Source organism: Pristis pectinata, chromosome 7 (genome assembly GCF_009764475.1).
Source record: "Pristis pectinata isolate sPriPec2 chromosome 7, sPriPec2.1.pri, whole genome shotgun sequence".
NCBI classification, from domain to species: Eukaryota; Metazoa; Chordata; class Chondrichthyes; order Rhinopristiformes; family Pristidae; genus Pristis; species Pristis pectinata.
In genome coordinates, this window is record NC_067411.1 from 97082213 (window position 1) to 97099674 (window position 17462).

Consider the following 17462-nt stretch of genomic DNA (forward strand, 5'->3'; position numbering starts at 1 on the left):
TGGAACTGGACATAATATTCCTGTTGTGACCAAACAAGTGTCTTATAAAGGTTCATCATGACTTTATAACTAAAGCCAAGGTTTCTGTATTCTTCTAAATGCTTTCTCAAACTGACCTGTCACTTCCAGTGATTTATCCACATATATGCCCACTTCCCGTTGAGAGTGGTGACCTATATATTGACTGTCCTTATTCTTCAACACTGTAACTGCCTTGTGTAATGAATTGACCTGTATGAACGGTGTGCAAGACAAGTTTTTCACTGTACCTCAGTACAAGTGACAATAATAAACCAATACACACTGTCATACACACACTGCTTGGCAGCTCTGCCTCTGACCAAGCTGGCTGACTCCTGGAGAATGTGTCCGCTACACAGGACCTGCAGTAGGTAGTGAGGGAACCCATGTGAGGGATAAGCCTCTATAACTCACCCACGGGCGATACATCCGTCCATGACAGCTTTGGTGGGAGTGACCACGTCTGTGTAGCGCCATGCTCCTGTCTGGGCAGGCACAGTAGTGTAGCGGTTAGCGTAACACTTTACAGCGCCAGTGACCCGGGTTCCATTCCGGACACTGTCTGTAAGGAGTTTGTACGTTCTCCCCGCGTCCGCATGGGTTTCCTCCGGGGGCTCCGGTTTCCTCCCACATTCCAAAGACGTACAGGTTAGGAAGTTGTGGGCGTGTTATGTTGGCGCCGGAAGCGTGACGACACTTGCGGGCTGCCCCCAGAACACTCAATGCAAAAGATCATTTCACTGTGTGTTTCGATGTACATGTGACTAATAAAGAAATCTCTGTTACACCCCCCCATCTCCTCCCAATGTCTTGCCTGAAGATTCTATACTGTGGAATATTGAATTGCCAGCCCTGTCCATCTTTCAGCCACATCTGTATGGCACCAACAATATCATATCCCTTATAATCACTTCCCTCAGTTGCATTGAAGAAGATGCAATGCAGCCCTTGCAATCTTTCCATGTGATTGGGGGCTTAATTCTCCATTCGTCCCCTTCCCCCGAGCTCCATTCCCCTACCAGACCCTACCCGTCAGCTCCACCCCCTCTCTGCATTTCCCCACTGCCAAGGCCAAGAGGTGAGCACAACTGCCACAGGCGCCACCTGAATGCAGCCCGGCCGTTGCCCTGGAGACGGTCGCCCCGCCCTGACAGTTGGGTGAGAAACCGCCGCTCCTCGAACCTCTGCGGACGGCGGCGTTGTTTGATTGACAGCCCAAGCAGCCAATAGCAAACACCGCTCCGATCCGCCGCCGGATAAAAAGCGGCAGATCGGCCAATGGGAGTTGAGGAGGGCTGTATAGTCTGGGAGCGTTATTTGATTGACAGCCCACGCAGCCAATAGAAAGCACAGCTCCATTCCGCCGCCTGATAACAAGGGGCAGATCGGCCAATGGGGGTTGAGGAGGGTTGTGCTGTCTGACTGTTGTTTAGTCGCGGAGGAAGGCCGTCGCCATGAGCGTGTCCCTGAGGTAGGTGCCGTGGGCCATCGGCGCTGAGGTGGCGAGGGAGGGTCCCGTGAAACACCGGACCTTTATCAGGTCTATTCCCCCTCCCCACCCCGCGGTTAGTCTCCCGGCTCTTGAGGCGGCGGACTCCGTGAAGCCGAAGCGACGCACACACGATGCTGGGGGAAGGCGGGCAGCGGCTGTGGAGGGAGATAAACGGTCGGCGTTTCGGGCCGGGACCCGTCATCAGGGCCGGAGGGGGAGAGGGAGCAGCCGGAATAAGGGGGAGAGGGAGGAGTACGGGCTGGCAGGTGAGTCCAGGGCAGAGGGGATGGGGGGATTGGGGGCAGAGAGGGGATAGGGGGCATGGGGGCAGAGAGGGGATAGGGATATGGGGGGGGTATGGGGGCAGAGGTGGGATGGGGGTATGGGGGCAGAGGGGGTATGGGCAGAGGTGGGAAGGGGGGTATGGGGGCAGAGGGGGATGGGGGTATGGGGGCAGAGGAGGGATGGGGGCAGTGGGGGGTATGGGAGCAGAGGTGGGATGGGGGTATGGGGGCAGAGGGGGTATGGGGGCAGAGGTGGGAAGGGGGTATGGGGGCAGAGGGGTGAAAGGGGTATGGGGGCAGAGGTGGGAAGGGGGGTATGGGGGCAGAGGGGGTATGGGGGCAGAGGGGGGATGGGCGTATGGGAGCATGGGGGATGGGGGCAGAGGGGGGATGGGCGTATGGGAGCATGGGGGGATGGGGGCAGAGGGGGGGATGGGGGCTATGGGGAGAGGGGGCATGGGGAAGAATGGGGATGGGGCAGAGGGGGGATTGGAGGCAGGGGGGATAGGGGGCATGGGGGGATAGGGGGCATGGGGGCAGAGGGGGGATAGGGGGTTTGGGAGCAGAGGGAGTTTGGGGGTATGGGGGCAGAGGGGGATAGGGGGCGTGTGGGGGCAGAGGGGGGATGAGTATGATGGCAGAGGGGGGATGGGGGTGAGGGGGGTATGGGGGCAGAGGGCAGCAGGGGGGATGGCGGCAGAGGGGGGATAGGGGGCGTGTGGGGGCAGAGGGGGGATGGGTCTGATGGCAGAGGGGGAATGGGGGTGTATGAGGGCAGAGGGGGGATGGTTATGAGGGCAGAGGTGGATGGGGGTGAGAGGGAGGATGGGGGGTATGGGGGCAGAGGAGGAATGGGGGAGAGAGGGGTGTGCTGAGGGAGAGATGGCGGGACAGCCACCATCATTTGTGTTCATTCACAGAGCCTTGGCAGGGATGGGAGTAGGAACAGACTTCTCAACCCCCTTAACCCTCAACCAAGATCACCTAGTTGTACAGTTCCCATTCACCTTGCACCCCAAAGTGCTTTACGGCCTGCTATTGAGAAATGTGGCAGCTACTCTGCACCGCTTACAGAACGAGCAGATCAATTAAGGGGGAGATACCGACCAGGACCATTGGCTGGTCAAAAAAAAGTGCAAGCCTGTGGGTTTAAAGGAAGAGTGGCAAATTGGCTCAGTGGCAAAAAGTAATGTTTGATGGGTGTCTTTGTGGCTTAAATGGACTACACAGTGAGTGTCACAGTCAAACTGATCTTACTTGCCTATTACACTTTTGTAGTTTGACATTGAACCTTAAACTTTTAGGAAGCATGGTAATAATTGTTGATGCATCAGTATTGCATATTCTGTTTTGCCACAGCTGTTGATGTTAATTTTGGTCAAGGTGCATGCAATTTCAGTACTATACTTCAGCTACAGACATGGTACAGGAGGATTGGAAGACTGCTAATCTGGTACAGTAAAAATCTGATAATCTGGCACACTCAGGACTTTGGTGTTGGATGAGCAGGTTTTCCAGACTATGAGATATCATTCCTATCTATACCCCCAATGCATTTGTAATTCACTTTTTTCTTTTAGATATTACACTGTATTACAATAAATTTTCCAGTGAACCTGATGGTTTAAAGGATCACACCAAACATTGCCTGGTGTCAAACATTGCCTGGTGTGCCAGATGCCAAATCATTGGGATTTCTGAATAGTTAGGCAGCGGATTATCAGAGTTTTACAGTACTAGTTTAAAAGAAAAGTAAATGAACTGCTGACAAGTCAGGCCAAGTTATTGGGCAAATTGGCAGGACAGCAAAAATCAACATTGCAAAGATATCTTAATTAACATGAATATGTTAAGGAAAGATAGAATCTGACCAATTAATTTGAAATTTTCAGGCAGTAATAAGTCAGCAAGGGTAGCAAATTGGATCATAATTAAAATTAATGTACTTGAGATACTCTGGGTTTTATAAGGCATTTGCATGAATGGCAGATTGTTCAAGAATGTAAAATCTCATGGGATTTTGTGGGGGCTGTAATTTAAACACTGTATTTAAAAAAGAACTCAGCTGGTCAGGTAGCATCTGAGGAAAGAAAAAGTCATTTTAAAGTTGCAGTGAGTATGAATGGCTGGATCATTCTAAAGGAATAGTTTACAAGGATGAGGCTGGGGTTGCTGTAGGGATAACCTGTTGAAGAAGTTGTCAGGTTAATAAGGGGAGCAAAAGAGGGAGAAAACACAAATCCTTTGACTTTTCAGTTACTGGATGTGGCCCAGTGAAAGGATGGATCTCTTGTGAGAAATTTAACAACTAGATTAGTATATGTTCTGTTGTTTGGCTTGGGAAGGGGTTTTTAGAGGTGACCTACAATATTTAAGGATGTCAGATGTTTACCAAAAGGTATTGATGGGTTGCTTTCATGAACAGCTGCAGTTTTGTATAATGCTGCTTATGTCAGGAGTCTAGAATTTTTTGGCCCGCCAAAGAATGACAGTGAAGGCCTGTGATAACAATATGTAACTCAGAAGGGAAAAGGAATAGATGACAAATGTTCATGTTAGTTGGTCTTAATTGCTTCATTGATATCCCATTAATTTATTTTTACAGAGATGGTCGCTGTGAAGCTGAGTTCCCCTCCCCTGCACCCCTTTTTATTTGAGCCCAAAAGCTATCACTTTATATTGTTAATAACTCTGTAGCATCATAAATAACTAAAGGGTTGAAGGCAGTTGAGTAGATTAAACCTTTCATTCACCACTTTACTTGGTTCTAGATGTTGCATGTATCTGGGAGCTCTAAATTATTTGGACAAATCCAGCAAAGCACAAGCTAAATTAATAATCTTACTTTATTATTTTTAAATGAATTTGCCTACTCTGCTTAGCATCATCCAAAAATGATTCAAACTAAAATACCACCCATCAAATCTCTAAGTATTAATCTAAAAGAATTTAGAAGATACTGGGATATCAGCACCAATTGTACTTTTAACATAGTTTAAGCATTCTACATTGATTCAACCCATCTCCATGTCCTATGGTCATATAAACAGAAAATGCTGTTGACCCATGCAGAAGATCGGGTAGCATCTAAGGGGAGAGTTTTTAGTCGAGAACCTCTCATGGCAACAATTAATCTTTTATTACCCTGTTTCAGAACGGAGCTTAACTTGGATAAGTCAAAAAGGAAAAAGCGGCGAGAACTGACAGAAGAGCAGAAACGTGAGGTTAAGGAGGCATTTGACTTATTTGATACAGATAAGGATAAAGCAATAGATTATCATGAATTGAAGGTGCATTTTTTATTTGAATCCATTTTTATTGCTAGTTATAAAGTAATGTAGCTGTTTATTAACTCCATCTGTTTGTTTTTATCCATGGTGATAATCATGAGATGATTGACAATTGTGTAGTCTACTGATGTACATGGACACTGGATAAAATAAAAGTCCTGTGGATGCTGAAAATCTGAAATAGGAAATCTGGAAATACTTAGCTCGAGTGACAGAATATGTAGAATAAGAGAACAAAAATACTATTTCAGAATCAGATTTATTGTCACTGATACGTTTTGTGGCAGCAGTACAGTGCAATGACATCTTAAAAAAATAAATAGTGCAAAAAATAAAGGAATAACAAGGTAGTTCATGGACTTCAGAAATCTGATGGTGGAGGGGAAGAAGCTGTTCCTGAATTGTTGAGTTTGGATCTTCGGGCTCCTGTATCTCCTCCCTGATGGTAGTAACAAGAAGAGGGCATGTCCCGGATGGTGAGGGTCCTTGATGATGGATGCTGCCTTGAAGCACAGCCTCTTGAAGATGTCCCTTTTTTTGCATCAGCATTAGATTTCTATTTGCTAACAAGACATTAAAGGGAACCAAACATGGGAAAGGAAGAAAAAACAAAAGGTTGGCTGGAGAAGGCAAAATTTGTATGATAAAAGGGGTTTACAAAGGGGGATGGTAAGTGAAGAAACATGATTGGTCTTGAAGTATACCTGAGTATTGCAGGTTTTGTAATAAGTTTGCTATTCCTTTGTAAACTTGAGGGTATCACTGGCATGACTAGCATTTATTGCCAAGTCCTGGTTGCTCTTGAGGACTTCACCACTTACTGATTTTTAAACTGCTACAGTCAAAGTGGTGAAGGGACTTGCACAGTGCTGTTGAGTACAAAGTTTAATGTACTTCTTGTCCCTGCAAGGATGAAGAAAGATGTATATCTGAAACATGAAGATGTATGAGATGGTGGTGTTCCAATGTGCCTTCTGCACTCGTAATGAATAGAAACTCGGCATATGACATGCTATAAAAGAAGCCTTGTTTAGTTGCTGCTGTTCATCTTGTATGACTGGTTCCAAATCCTATGTTGACTTCATACTTAACAAATGACAAGCGTAAGTTGGGGGGAAAGCCTGACTTATTTAAGAATTGAACGCAAAAGATTTATTAGCACTGACTTGTGCCCTCTTAACAGAATTGAAAGCTTTTTGTTTCAACTCTAGGAAACATTATAACTCTTGATGTTTCTCTGTTAAATGCTGCAGAGCAAATACCTGTTTTGCAACTGGCCTGTTTTCTGAAGGTAGCATTTGTGCCCGGGGTTCCTACATCAATTGCTGCAGGCTGTTTTGGATCCCTTGCATTGCTCGTGGAATAAGAATGGTTTCATCAGTCCAAGATAGATTGCTTTGCTTTTGTTCTGGAGTGATGCCACAGATTCAATTTGGTTGCGACTTCTTTTAATGTCAACAGTTGGAAGGCTTTTGCGTTATCAATTCTCAGTACTATACAAGTGGATATAAGCAGTTTCTTCAATGAATTTCTCTATCGCTCATTTAGGCCATCATAACTATAATGGTACCACATCTCCATTGCCACCTTATCATTCATATTTTTCACTGCTTGTATGTGGATATTCTCTGGTCTACGATGGGACAAATCACACTGCTGTCATTTCTTTCTTTGTCCAATGGTGTTGGCCAAGTTTATTGTTTGTTATTTTATTGCTGGCAATAAAGCAATAATATTTCCCATGTGAAGAGCTGGTTCCATTAAGTGCTTGGAGAAATGTGTGACAATGTTGCCTTTTGACTGAGTACTTTTGAATCTTTTGGTAATCCATAGTAAGCTGTACTTCTGAGATGATATTATTCATCGTGCCTGTTTTGTGCTTTTTGAATAATGGAGAAAATTTAAAAATGAATGTTAGAAATGCAATGCCATGTTTTAGAGTTGTAATATTGGATTGTTTATGAATATTTTTTAACTGCACTATTAGGTTGCAATGAGAGCTCTGGGATTTGATGTAAAGAAGGCCGATGTCTTGAAGATCCTGAAAGATTATGATCGGGATAGCACTGGCAAAATTTCTTTTGAAGACTTCAGTGAAGTTGGTAATTATGCTCCAGTCTGCGCATACAGACATGTTTTAAATTTGTAATCTGTAGAGTTCCCATTTAAACATCGGCAAAGTTACCTTTTTTCCCCCTGAATATGGAACCCAACTTCGTTTTTTTTTCATGTTGTTGCATAGAATTTGAAGCACAGAGAAGTACTATTCAGTTCTACTGATCTATGGTGTTGTTTATCCTCCATTCAAACTTCTTTCACGTGTCTGTCTAACCATACTGACACTTCAGCAACATGTTACCCATACTCATTAGTATTAATCTGGCTTCCCCTCCATCTTTAAATTCATTGGATATGTACTGATGATGGAAACCACTGTTGGTTGGAGTTTAAGATTAAAGTTCTGTGCCTGGAAATTGGGCCAGTTTTGTTTTTATTTGCATATGTTCCTGTATTGAAGCATTTGCACATTCTTTTCTGTTGAAGTACTGCCCATTGGGAAGTTGGACCAGGCATTTTCTGACAAGATTTGCCTTAATGCAGGTTTTATTCTCCTGTCAATTTTTACATGTAATGACATCATTGTGCAATTCAATGATTTAACAAAAGAAATCTAATCAAAAGGCTATCCCTGTACCTGTCCAACTGTCTTTTAAGTCTTTGAAAATTTGTGATGGCAGGCTTCCAAAAAGATTGAGGGGTCTCTAATCTGATAACTGCAACTTCTGGATTCCTTGATCTATGGACTTTATGCTGTTGTTGATATTTGTGGCTTGGGACCACTCAAGCCGCAAGGCTTGATCAGATCACAGCACAGTCAGATCTCCCTGGGAGATTCGTGTGCTGTTATCTCCTCGCACACCAATTTTCTGCCTGAGGTTGCCATATCAAGATCTCTTTAATTGCACAGATCCACTTCCCACAGAGACATTGTTTGAATGATGCAGCAGCTACTGGTTGTGGATTTTAACACCAGAGATGAAATGAGAGCTACTGTCTTGACACCAAGGCAACACTTGACTGTGTGGCATTGAGGTGCCCTGGAAAAATTGAATTCAATGGACATTAAATGGAAAATACTCCGGTAGTTGAAGTCTTACCTTGCACACAGGAAGATGGTGATGGTTGTCAGAGGTCAGTCATCTTGGCCTTGGGACATTACTGCAGGAATTCTGTGGGGCATTGTCCTACGTCCAACTATCCTGAGCTGCTTGGTGATCTTTCTTCCATCAAGAAATAAGAAGGGGTGATCACTTTGATAGCATTATGCTACAGACCTCCCAATAGTCAGTGGGAATTAGAAAACCAGATTTGTATGTAAACTGAAGTAGGGCAAGAAACCAATAGTATTAGTGAGGTATTTTAACTTTCCCAATATTGACTAAGATTGTCTTAGTGTAAGGAGATTAGATAGGGTGGAATTTGTAAAATGCGATCAAAAGGTTTTTTTTTAAAGCAGTTTGTAGAGAGTCCTACTAGGGAAGGGGCTGTACTTGACCTCATCTTCAGGAATGAGGATGGGCAAGTGATAAAAGTGTGTGTGGAGGAATCCTTTGGGGACAGTGACCGTAATCTGGTAAGGTTCAAGGTAGTCATAGAAAAAGAGAAAGTCAGTCCTGGAGTTGGGGTCCTAAAATGAGGGAAGGCAGATTTCAATTGTGTTAGGCAGGACGTGGCAGCTGCAGGAGGTGGAGTACAGCATCAGGTAAGTAGGAGATATTTAAAGGTGAGATACTAAGAGTTCAGAGTCAGAATGTCCCTATAGAGGTAAAAAGCCAAGATGGTAAGATTAGGAAACTTTGGTTAACAAAGTAAACTGAAGGTTTGATCAGGAAAAATAAGGAAGCATATGTTGGGTATAGGCAATTGGTATCAAATGAGCCCTTTGAAGTTTATAGGAATATAGGAGAGAACTTGAGAAAGAAATTAGGAGAGCAAAAAGGGTACATGAAGTAGCTTTAGCAAGCAGGATTAAGGAGAATCCCAAAATTAGCAAGATGGTAGTTGGGGAAAGAGTAGATCCCCTTGGGGACCAACAGGGAAATCTATGTGTGGAGACAGGGGATATGAGTGGGATCCTAAATGAATACTCACCAGGAGAAGGATGTTGAGGAGGTGGATAAGTAGGGGAGGGGTACCCTGATATTATGGAACATGTTTATATCAGGAAGGAGGAAGTGTTAAAGACATTGGCTCTCATTAAAGAAGATAAATTCCCAGGGCCTGACAGGATTCCAGGATGCTATGGGAAATAAAGGAGGAAATTGCTGGGGTTCTGACATTTCTACATCTTCATTAGCCCTGGGTGACATACCAGAAGACTGGATAGCAAATATTCCCATTTTCTAAAAGGGCAGTAAGGATAAGCCAGGAACCAACAGACTGGTGAGCCTGTAGGGAAATTATTGGAAAAAAATTCTAAGCAGCAGGATTTATGTTCATTTGAAAAGGCCGGAATTGATTACGGAGAGTCGGCATGTTTTTGTGCAGGGCAAATTCTGTCTCAAATTTTTTGAGGAGATAACTAAGAAAATTGATGAAGGCAGGCAAGTGGAACTGGTAGATGTGGATTTTAGCAAGGCTTTTAATGAGGTCTCGCACAGTAGGCTGGTCCAGAAGGTTAATGTACGAGACATCCAAGGTGTGTTGGCAAACTGGATCCAAAATTGGAGGCAGAAGGTAGTGGTGGATGGGTGTTTTTCTGACTGGTAGTCTGTAACCAACAGTGTACATGAGGGATTGGTGCTAGGACCTTTGTTGTTTGTCGTGCTTTGAGAATGTAAATAGTCTGATTAGTAAATTTGCTGACAACACAAAAATGGTAGAGTTGTGGACAGCAAAGAAGATTGTCTAAGGATACAGGAAGACGTGGATCAGCTGGAAAGTTGGTTAGCGTGGTGGTAGATGGAATTTATTTCTAACAAATGTGAAGTTATGCTTTTTCAAAAGTTGAATTCTGGCCAGACATAGAGTAAATGGCATGGACCTTGGGAGTGTTGATGGACAGAGAAACATTGGAGTGTAACTTCATAGTTCCCTGAGAATAGGGACATGGATGGATGGGGTAGATGGAGGGATAGGGTAGTGAAGAAGGCATTTGGCATGCTTGCCTTCAAAGGCTGGAGTACAAGTGTTTGGACATCATATTGCAGCTGAATTGGTTAGACCACAATTGAAGCATTGTGTACAGTTCTGGTCGTCACACTACAGGAAGGATATGATAGCGATAGAAAGAGTGCAGAAGAGATTTGCCAGGATGTTGGCTGGAATGAAGGGTTTTAATTACAGGGAGAGGTTGGACAGGTGAGGTTTGCTCTTGCTAGAGTGTAGGTGGCTGAGGGTGAACTTAAGGTTTGTACGGTTATGAGGTGCATAGATAGGGTAGATAGTCACAATCTTTTTCCACAGAGTAGGTGAGTCCAAACTAGAGGGCATGGGTTTAAGGTGAAATGGGAGAAGTTTAAAGGAGATCTGAGGAACATGTTCTTCACCACAGGGTGGTGGCTATCTGGCTAAAGCTGCCAGAGGAAGTGATAGAGGTAGATACAATTATAATGTTTAAAGGGCATTTGGACAAGTTGGGCTCAAGGGCTTGGTTTTCATGCTGCACAGCTCATTGTCCAAGTAGAAATGGAGAAATTTGCTGATGATTACATTTCCGTGCACCGCTCCTCAGCAAATGAAGCAGTCTGTGCTTGTATGCAGCAAGAACCTAGACAATATTTGTGCATGGGCTGATAAATGACATTTAACAGTTCTACTGCAAATGGCAGGCAGTGACCATTCCCAGAAGAGTTTGGCCATCTATCCTTGACTTCCAGTGGCATTACCATCACAGACTCCTTCAACATCAACATCCTGGGGGGAAACAGAGCAGAAACTGAACTGGACCAGACACCTAACACAATGGCTGCAAGAGCAGGCCAGAGGCTGGGTATCTTGTAGTCAGTGACCCACCACCTGAAACTCCCAAGGACTTTCAAGTCAGGAATGTGATGGAGTGCCATCCATATGCAATTTCATTTGCTCTTGAGCAAAGCAGCTTGCTTGATAAGCATCCCATCCACCATTGGCACACATTTGCTCTTGTGTGTACAACATACAAAGTGCACTGCAGCAGTTTGCTCAGGCTACTTTGATTGTACCTCCCTACCTGTGACTTCTACCATCATGACTTCTGCACCATAGGCTCAATGGAACTTCACATGCAGGTTTCCCTTTAGATTTGCGCACTATCCCAGTTTGGGAGAAATATCGCTGATCCTTCATTGTCACTGGATCCTGGAACTCCTTGCCCAGTAGCACCATGAGAATACATCTAAAAAAAGGACTGCAGCGGTTCAAGAAGGTGCCTCATTGCAACCCTTCAAGGACAGTTGAGGATGGGCAATGAATACTGGCCTTGCTAGTGAAGAGCAGATACCAAATGTGAATGAATGAAAAATAAAGGGAGGTAGACTACAATAATGATTTTTGAAAGCACAAATGTCTCAATTTTGCTTGTTTTTGTGACTTTTGATGTGGTGTTAGCTCCAAATAAAAAAAACACTCTCAGCACACTAGAAATGTTAATGTCCTATTTCTAGGTACTGATTAGCAATGGAATGTTCTTTTTTATTCCCTCCAGAGTTGAAGGATATGTAGTGATCTCTAAACTGGGCTGGATGGCACTGAATGTTGATCATGATTAAAAGTAGAATGTGGAGCAGCTGTATTATACAGCATCGAGAACTTGCATTTGTGAAGGATTTTAATGATGTGGGGTGGAGAGAAGCAAAAACATTTTAATTTCACCTAAAGCGAAACTTAAATGGAAAGAGTCATTTGCTACAGGATTTCCAGGCTCTCATGTTCTTTATTCATGGTATTTCTGTGGCTAGTTCAGTTGCGTTTCTGGTTAATTTGGAACCACTGGACATTGGTGTTGGAGAACATGGTGATGGTGATGTCATTAAATATCAAAATTTTCATCATCAGCTCATGCCTCAATGTTTGGGTCTTTCTGTACACAGGCATGGTGTTTCATTTATTGAAGAGTTGTGAAAAGAGTTGAATATTGCATAATCATCAGTGAACATTCCCACTTCTGAACTTACGGAAGGAAGGTTATTGATGAAGCAGAGGTCTGCAGCTGAGTGGTCCTGATGACACCCATAGCAATGTCAATGAACAGGTTATTAGGAATAAGTGCCACTTGATAGCACTATTGACGGCACATTCTGTTATTTTTTTTTCAGCTGTTTACAGTTTACTAAAGCTTGAACTGTAGGTCATGGAACTAATACTGATTAAGTATTTAAACTTTGCAAGTTCACAGCTGCAACTTCTGAAGCTAATTTCATCATCTTTTTAAGGATGGAGTTTGGAAATTGTTTGAAAATTGGTTGCATTTAATATACTATATTTTGCTATTTTACTGGATAGTGACCGATTGGATTTTGGACAGAGATCCAAGGGAAGAAATGCTAAAAGCATTCAAACTGTTTGATGATGATGACTCTGGTAAAATCAATCTGCGTAATTTGCGCCGAGTTGCGAGAGAGCTTGGTGAAAACATGACTGATGAAGAGCTACGTGCAATGATTGATGAATTTGATAAAGATGGAGATGGAGAGAGTAAGTGAATTTTAAGTCATTTTCAGTAATTAAAAAAAAATTGGTTATGGATAACATCACCAATTGAACAAGACTGATTTATGTTAATATTTGCATTGTCCATTTAATCATTTGTATTAGAACATTAAGCCCTCCTGCTAAAGAACAATATTACAATGTTTGAGAATAATGAGATTCATTTTTGACCAATTCGACACCTTCAAATGACTTTTTTTGTTACTCGTTACTAGGGTAGAATATTGACACAGCTAGTGGAGTTGCTACTTCACAGCTCCAACGACCTGGGTTCAAGATGTGTGGATTTACAGGTTAATTGGCCACTGTATATAGTCTCAAGTGTGTGGTGAAACCTGGGAGGGGGAGGAGGAATTGATCAGAATGTGTGGTAAATGGGTAACAGGGAAAATCTAATGGAGGAATACAATTGCTGAGTTGGCATAGACCTGCTGGGCTGCAACAATAGTCTCCTATGCTCTGTGGAAATGCCACAGTCTAAAATCCTTTATGCTATTGCACATTTTAACATTCTGTAACTAGAAGAGAATAGTTCACAGAACTCCAATTGTATATTGTATCCATAAGATTCTTTAACTCTGCTATGCTTTCTGGAGCCACTCAGCTGAGGCTAATTGCTTTTTGTTTTACCGAGGGAACTAGAATGTACTTTAATGAGCAATTGTAATCTCACTGAGAAGTATGTACTCCATATTTCCTTGTTCCTATATTCAATTTCAAATACTTATCAGAGCACTTGCAAACATAGCCTCAACAGCCAATTATGGCAGGGGGAAAAAAATTACAAGTTTTTCATGATCCAAAATGCTCTGCAAGTTGATAATTAGTAGGAAAACATTTAAAGAATGTCTTTCTGCTTATTGCCCTATGGCAATGTTAAATCCTTAAGGTGTCCTTTTTGCATGTTACCTTTTTGTTTAGTTTTTTCCATGTCACGCCCTTAGGTTGCTGCAAATGTCACTCAGATTTTGTTTTTAAACATGTAACAGATGCGTTCAAATTTTTTTAAATATATTGTCTTTGTAGTTGAAATATTAACTAATTTATAATTTGCTTTTACTTTGCATTTTCTTGATGTTTGTCACATCTCTTCTGATTCCAGAAAGATCATGAAACTTTCTTACAATTTTTGGAGGCATTATACACTCTAATGAGATCTTGTATGTACCTGTATGTATAATGTATCTGTATCTTTTAAGGCTGTGGTAAGAGGTACAATTTGAATGTTTTATACTAAAGAAATCTCCTAAAACAAAGCCATGGTGTAGGCAAATCTTTGTGCTCTGTGACTTCATTGTTAATCCTTTATAATGCAAGATAATTACTGGGGCTGCATGGAATCTGAGCAGACATGTGACATCAAGAAAATTCAAATTGAACCAACTAAACATTGCAATTTATGCTCTTTTTGCATACAGACATGGTGCATGAAGTGACTAGTATTTAAAATATTCCTTACTAGTTTAAATAGTTCTTGTTGCAAAATTATTCAAATATAGTATATTTTGTTTTTAGTAAACCAGGAAGAATTCATTGCTATTATGACTGGAGACATCTAACCTTTTTACGGGGGGAGAAAAACTGACTGGAACATTGAACAACTCTTGACGTCCTAGTTTTAGTTGTCCCTGTCCAAGTATTGCATAAGAGAGGAAAAAGCACATTCAGTATCTTCATATGAAACCAAATACACTTGTATTGAATCTTGCTTTTGAATGAAAGAACTCTGAATTGTTTTGTATATTTGTTATTAGTTTGTATTTATAAATTATTTAGATCAAATAAAATAACTTTTACTCATTGGTAATAGCATAAACATGTTACACTAGATGCATTCCTATTAATATTTTGATACATTTTTGTTGTAAGTAGTCTTAATAAAAATTTATAATTCATATGTCAAAGTTTTATTTTTTAAATTTTGTAGTCTTAAAGTGAGGGGAGTTTGGGGGGGAAAATGGAGCATTCTGTTGTGTGTGAAATATTGTCTGTCAAAACCTATTTGGAAGTGAGGCTTTTAACTTTTTAATTCTCACTCAATAATGTACCTGAATCCATCAATGAACAGACTTTGTTTTCATTAGGAGAGTAAAATTACCAAATTAGTGCCCACTAAGAAATGAACTGAGACCACTTCAATTCGTCTTGCAGCATTAGTCCTGACGTGCAAGGATATTTAACCAATCTTTTGTCATAGAAGCAGCTTTGGAGCTGGAAAAATTTAAGGCAAAAAAAATGTTATGGTGACATAGATATTAGGATGCCTAAGACATGCTTAGTTCAAATGTTGTCTTGCATCTAAATAGCAGTTATCCTTCATCCAAGCTAAATGGCATTACTCAAATACATTTAGGTTGTCTATACATGCTGATTTCCATGGAGTTACAAAACCTGCAAATACACAATTTCAGATTTTGATGTCACTAGTAAAGATACCATTTAATGCCTAGCTCTTGTTGCCCTTGAAGGCAAGTTATTGCCTTGAGCCATTAGTTTGTATGGTGAAAACCATTCTGCAGTACCTTTTGGAAATTGCAGGATCTCAACCTGGAGATAAAGTGAAAATCAATGTACGAAATCTAAAGAAGGCAGCTTGGTATTTCTGTGTTCTTCGTGGTAGAGATTATGGGGTTTTTCATTGCACATTTAAACCTTGATGTCGCTTCCTATGGATAGTGTACATAAGCTGCTTTGCAATGGTTGCCTATGTCAAAGGTGGTAAATTGAGTGCTGATTTGTATTCAGCTTTTATTTGGCTTTTAGACTGAATTATACAACTCACCCATTCATTTACAGCTTGGGAGTATGTTATATTTTTCTGGTTCATTTGAAAATGATAAAATCTGCCTTTTTAAAGATCCCTTTCAGAACTTGAAACTGTCTCCCTATAATAATTCATGTAGATTACATCCATTACATGCAGGCACGGTAGTGTAGCAGTTAGCGTAATGCTATTACAGCACCAGCAACCCGGGTTCAATTCCAGCTGCTGTCTGTTTGTACGTTCTCCCCATGTCTGCGTGGGTTTCCTCCGGGTGCACCGGTTTCCTCCCACATTCCAAAGACGTATGGGTTAGAAGTTGTGGGCATGCTATGTTGGTGCCAGAAGCGTGGCAACACTTGTGGCATTTCACTGTTTCGATGTGACTAATAAAGAAATCTTATGCCCATTCCGCAGAAAATCTTTAATGTGATTGGCAAGTGAACTCTAATGTACTTGCCATTGTGGATAGTGACATGCTTGACCAAATGTTCACAAGCGAGGCAGACCTTTTGTCTCTACCTGGTGTTTATGTTCTATTGTAGACTAACAGGGTTTACAGTGTGTCATGTAATCAAAGAGTCTTTGAGTTCATTGTGTGTGTTTTGATACTAGAAGCTTTCATGGTGTCCAGAGTCCATTTAAAACCTGGGGTCACTCCGTGTCAATGCTTTCATTCAGCCACTGCCACTTGGTGGGGAAGGGAAACAGAGGCTGTTGGAGTCTCAGATGTTGGCTGAAAGGCATGATTCTGTGAAGTTGCAATGCAGGAGCACATCTAAACAATGGGAGGATTTTTTTTGGACACCAAATGAACCATCTGATTGGTTCAAAGATTAGTAGTCCTGCACCATGCCATGAATAATGGTGGACAACTAAATAGCAGTGGCAATAGAGAGAGCAGTAGCATTTGAGTGCAAAAGAGAATGCTAAATAATTTGTGGTCTTTGCCTATAATGTCCAAGAGGATGATCCATCTTGACCATCTGAATTTGCCATCAGTAATCATTAACAAAGTAATGCAAGCTGTGAATTATACTAACTAGTGACATTTATTCACCAAGATTCTGTCAGGACCATTCAGTTGCAGACCATAACAATGTTGGTTCATATGTGGACAGATGTCTAAATTCAATTCTTGATGTGGGGTGGGACCGTCCTCGGGCTTTCTAATGCCAGTCAAAATGCAGGTAAACACTCCAGTGGCTTGATTTGTATCAACTACAAAACAAAAACATTGTAAGTGCTGGAGGTCAGTCACTTCAGCCCAATAACGTTGACCCAAAAGAACCTCTGAAACAATGTTCAGCTGGTTCATTGATTTTCCTTTCCTCTATCAATCAGGTTTCAGTGGGGATATTGCTAATGATTGTATTGTGTTCAGTTTTATTTGTTTTCCTACAGAAATTGAAGCAATGCAACATTGCATGTAGCAAGACCTGGGCCATGTTCATGCCAAGCTCCCAACATCTTTCTAGCATGGTGGGCTGCACACCTAACTGGCACATCCTGTGCATTTGACATTTTGGTTAGTGATTTGCTGCCTTGTAATTATAGCTCTGTTACATTCAATCCAATCTGATATCTGCTTGTTTCTACCTATAGTGGCTTTGCAAGGGGCAACTGTGGTGACAGGAGGACCTTGACTTTTCTTCCTTCAGATTGGAACCCTGTAGACTGAACACAAGCACTCTATCAAGCGGTCTGCCTCTATCAATATAGAGGAGACCACTTGTGACCACTGAAGGCACTGCATTGGGTGGGGTAAAAATTCAAGTGAACCAGCACTTCACCTGGAAGGTGAAGAGTCCCTGATGATGGGATTGAAAGGGATAGATTGAGTGACTACTTTGCAGAATACCTGTTTTCAGTGTGCTCGGAAACTGTTGCCTGCCATTTCAATTCTCCAACTTAGAACATAGAAC

The 17462-nt window shown here is 42.0% G+C and overlaps 1 protein-coding gene across 2 annotated transcripts; it reads left to right on the top strand.

The window, feature by feature from the left end:
* The first annotated feature begins 1437 nt into the window (after positions 1 to 1437).
* Positions 1438 to 14671, top strand: cetn3 (centrin 3). 2 transcript variants are annotated; one of them, XM_052019729.1, is made up of 5 exons: positions 1438 to 1492; positions 4952 to 5087; positions 7075 to 7189; positions 12570 to 12761; positions 14292 to 14671. In XM_052019729.1, the coding sequence occupies exons 1-5, from the start codon at positions 1476 to 1478 to the stop codon at positions 14333 to 14335; spliced, it is 504 nt and encodes a 167-aa protein (XP_051875689.1). In that variant the 5' UTR covers positions 1438 to 1475; the 3' UTR covers positions 14336 to 14671. The 2 variants fall into 2 exon arrangements, with proteins under 2 accessions (XP_051875689.1, XP_051875690.1); XM_052019730.1 differs by having other exon boundaries at positions 1441 to 1492; positions 4952 to 5021.
* The last annotated feature ends 2791 nt before the right edge of the window (positions 14672 to 17462 follow it).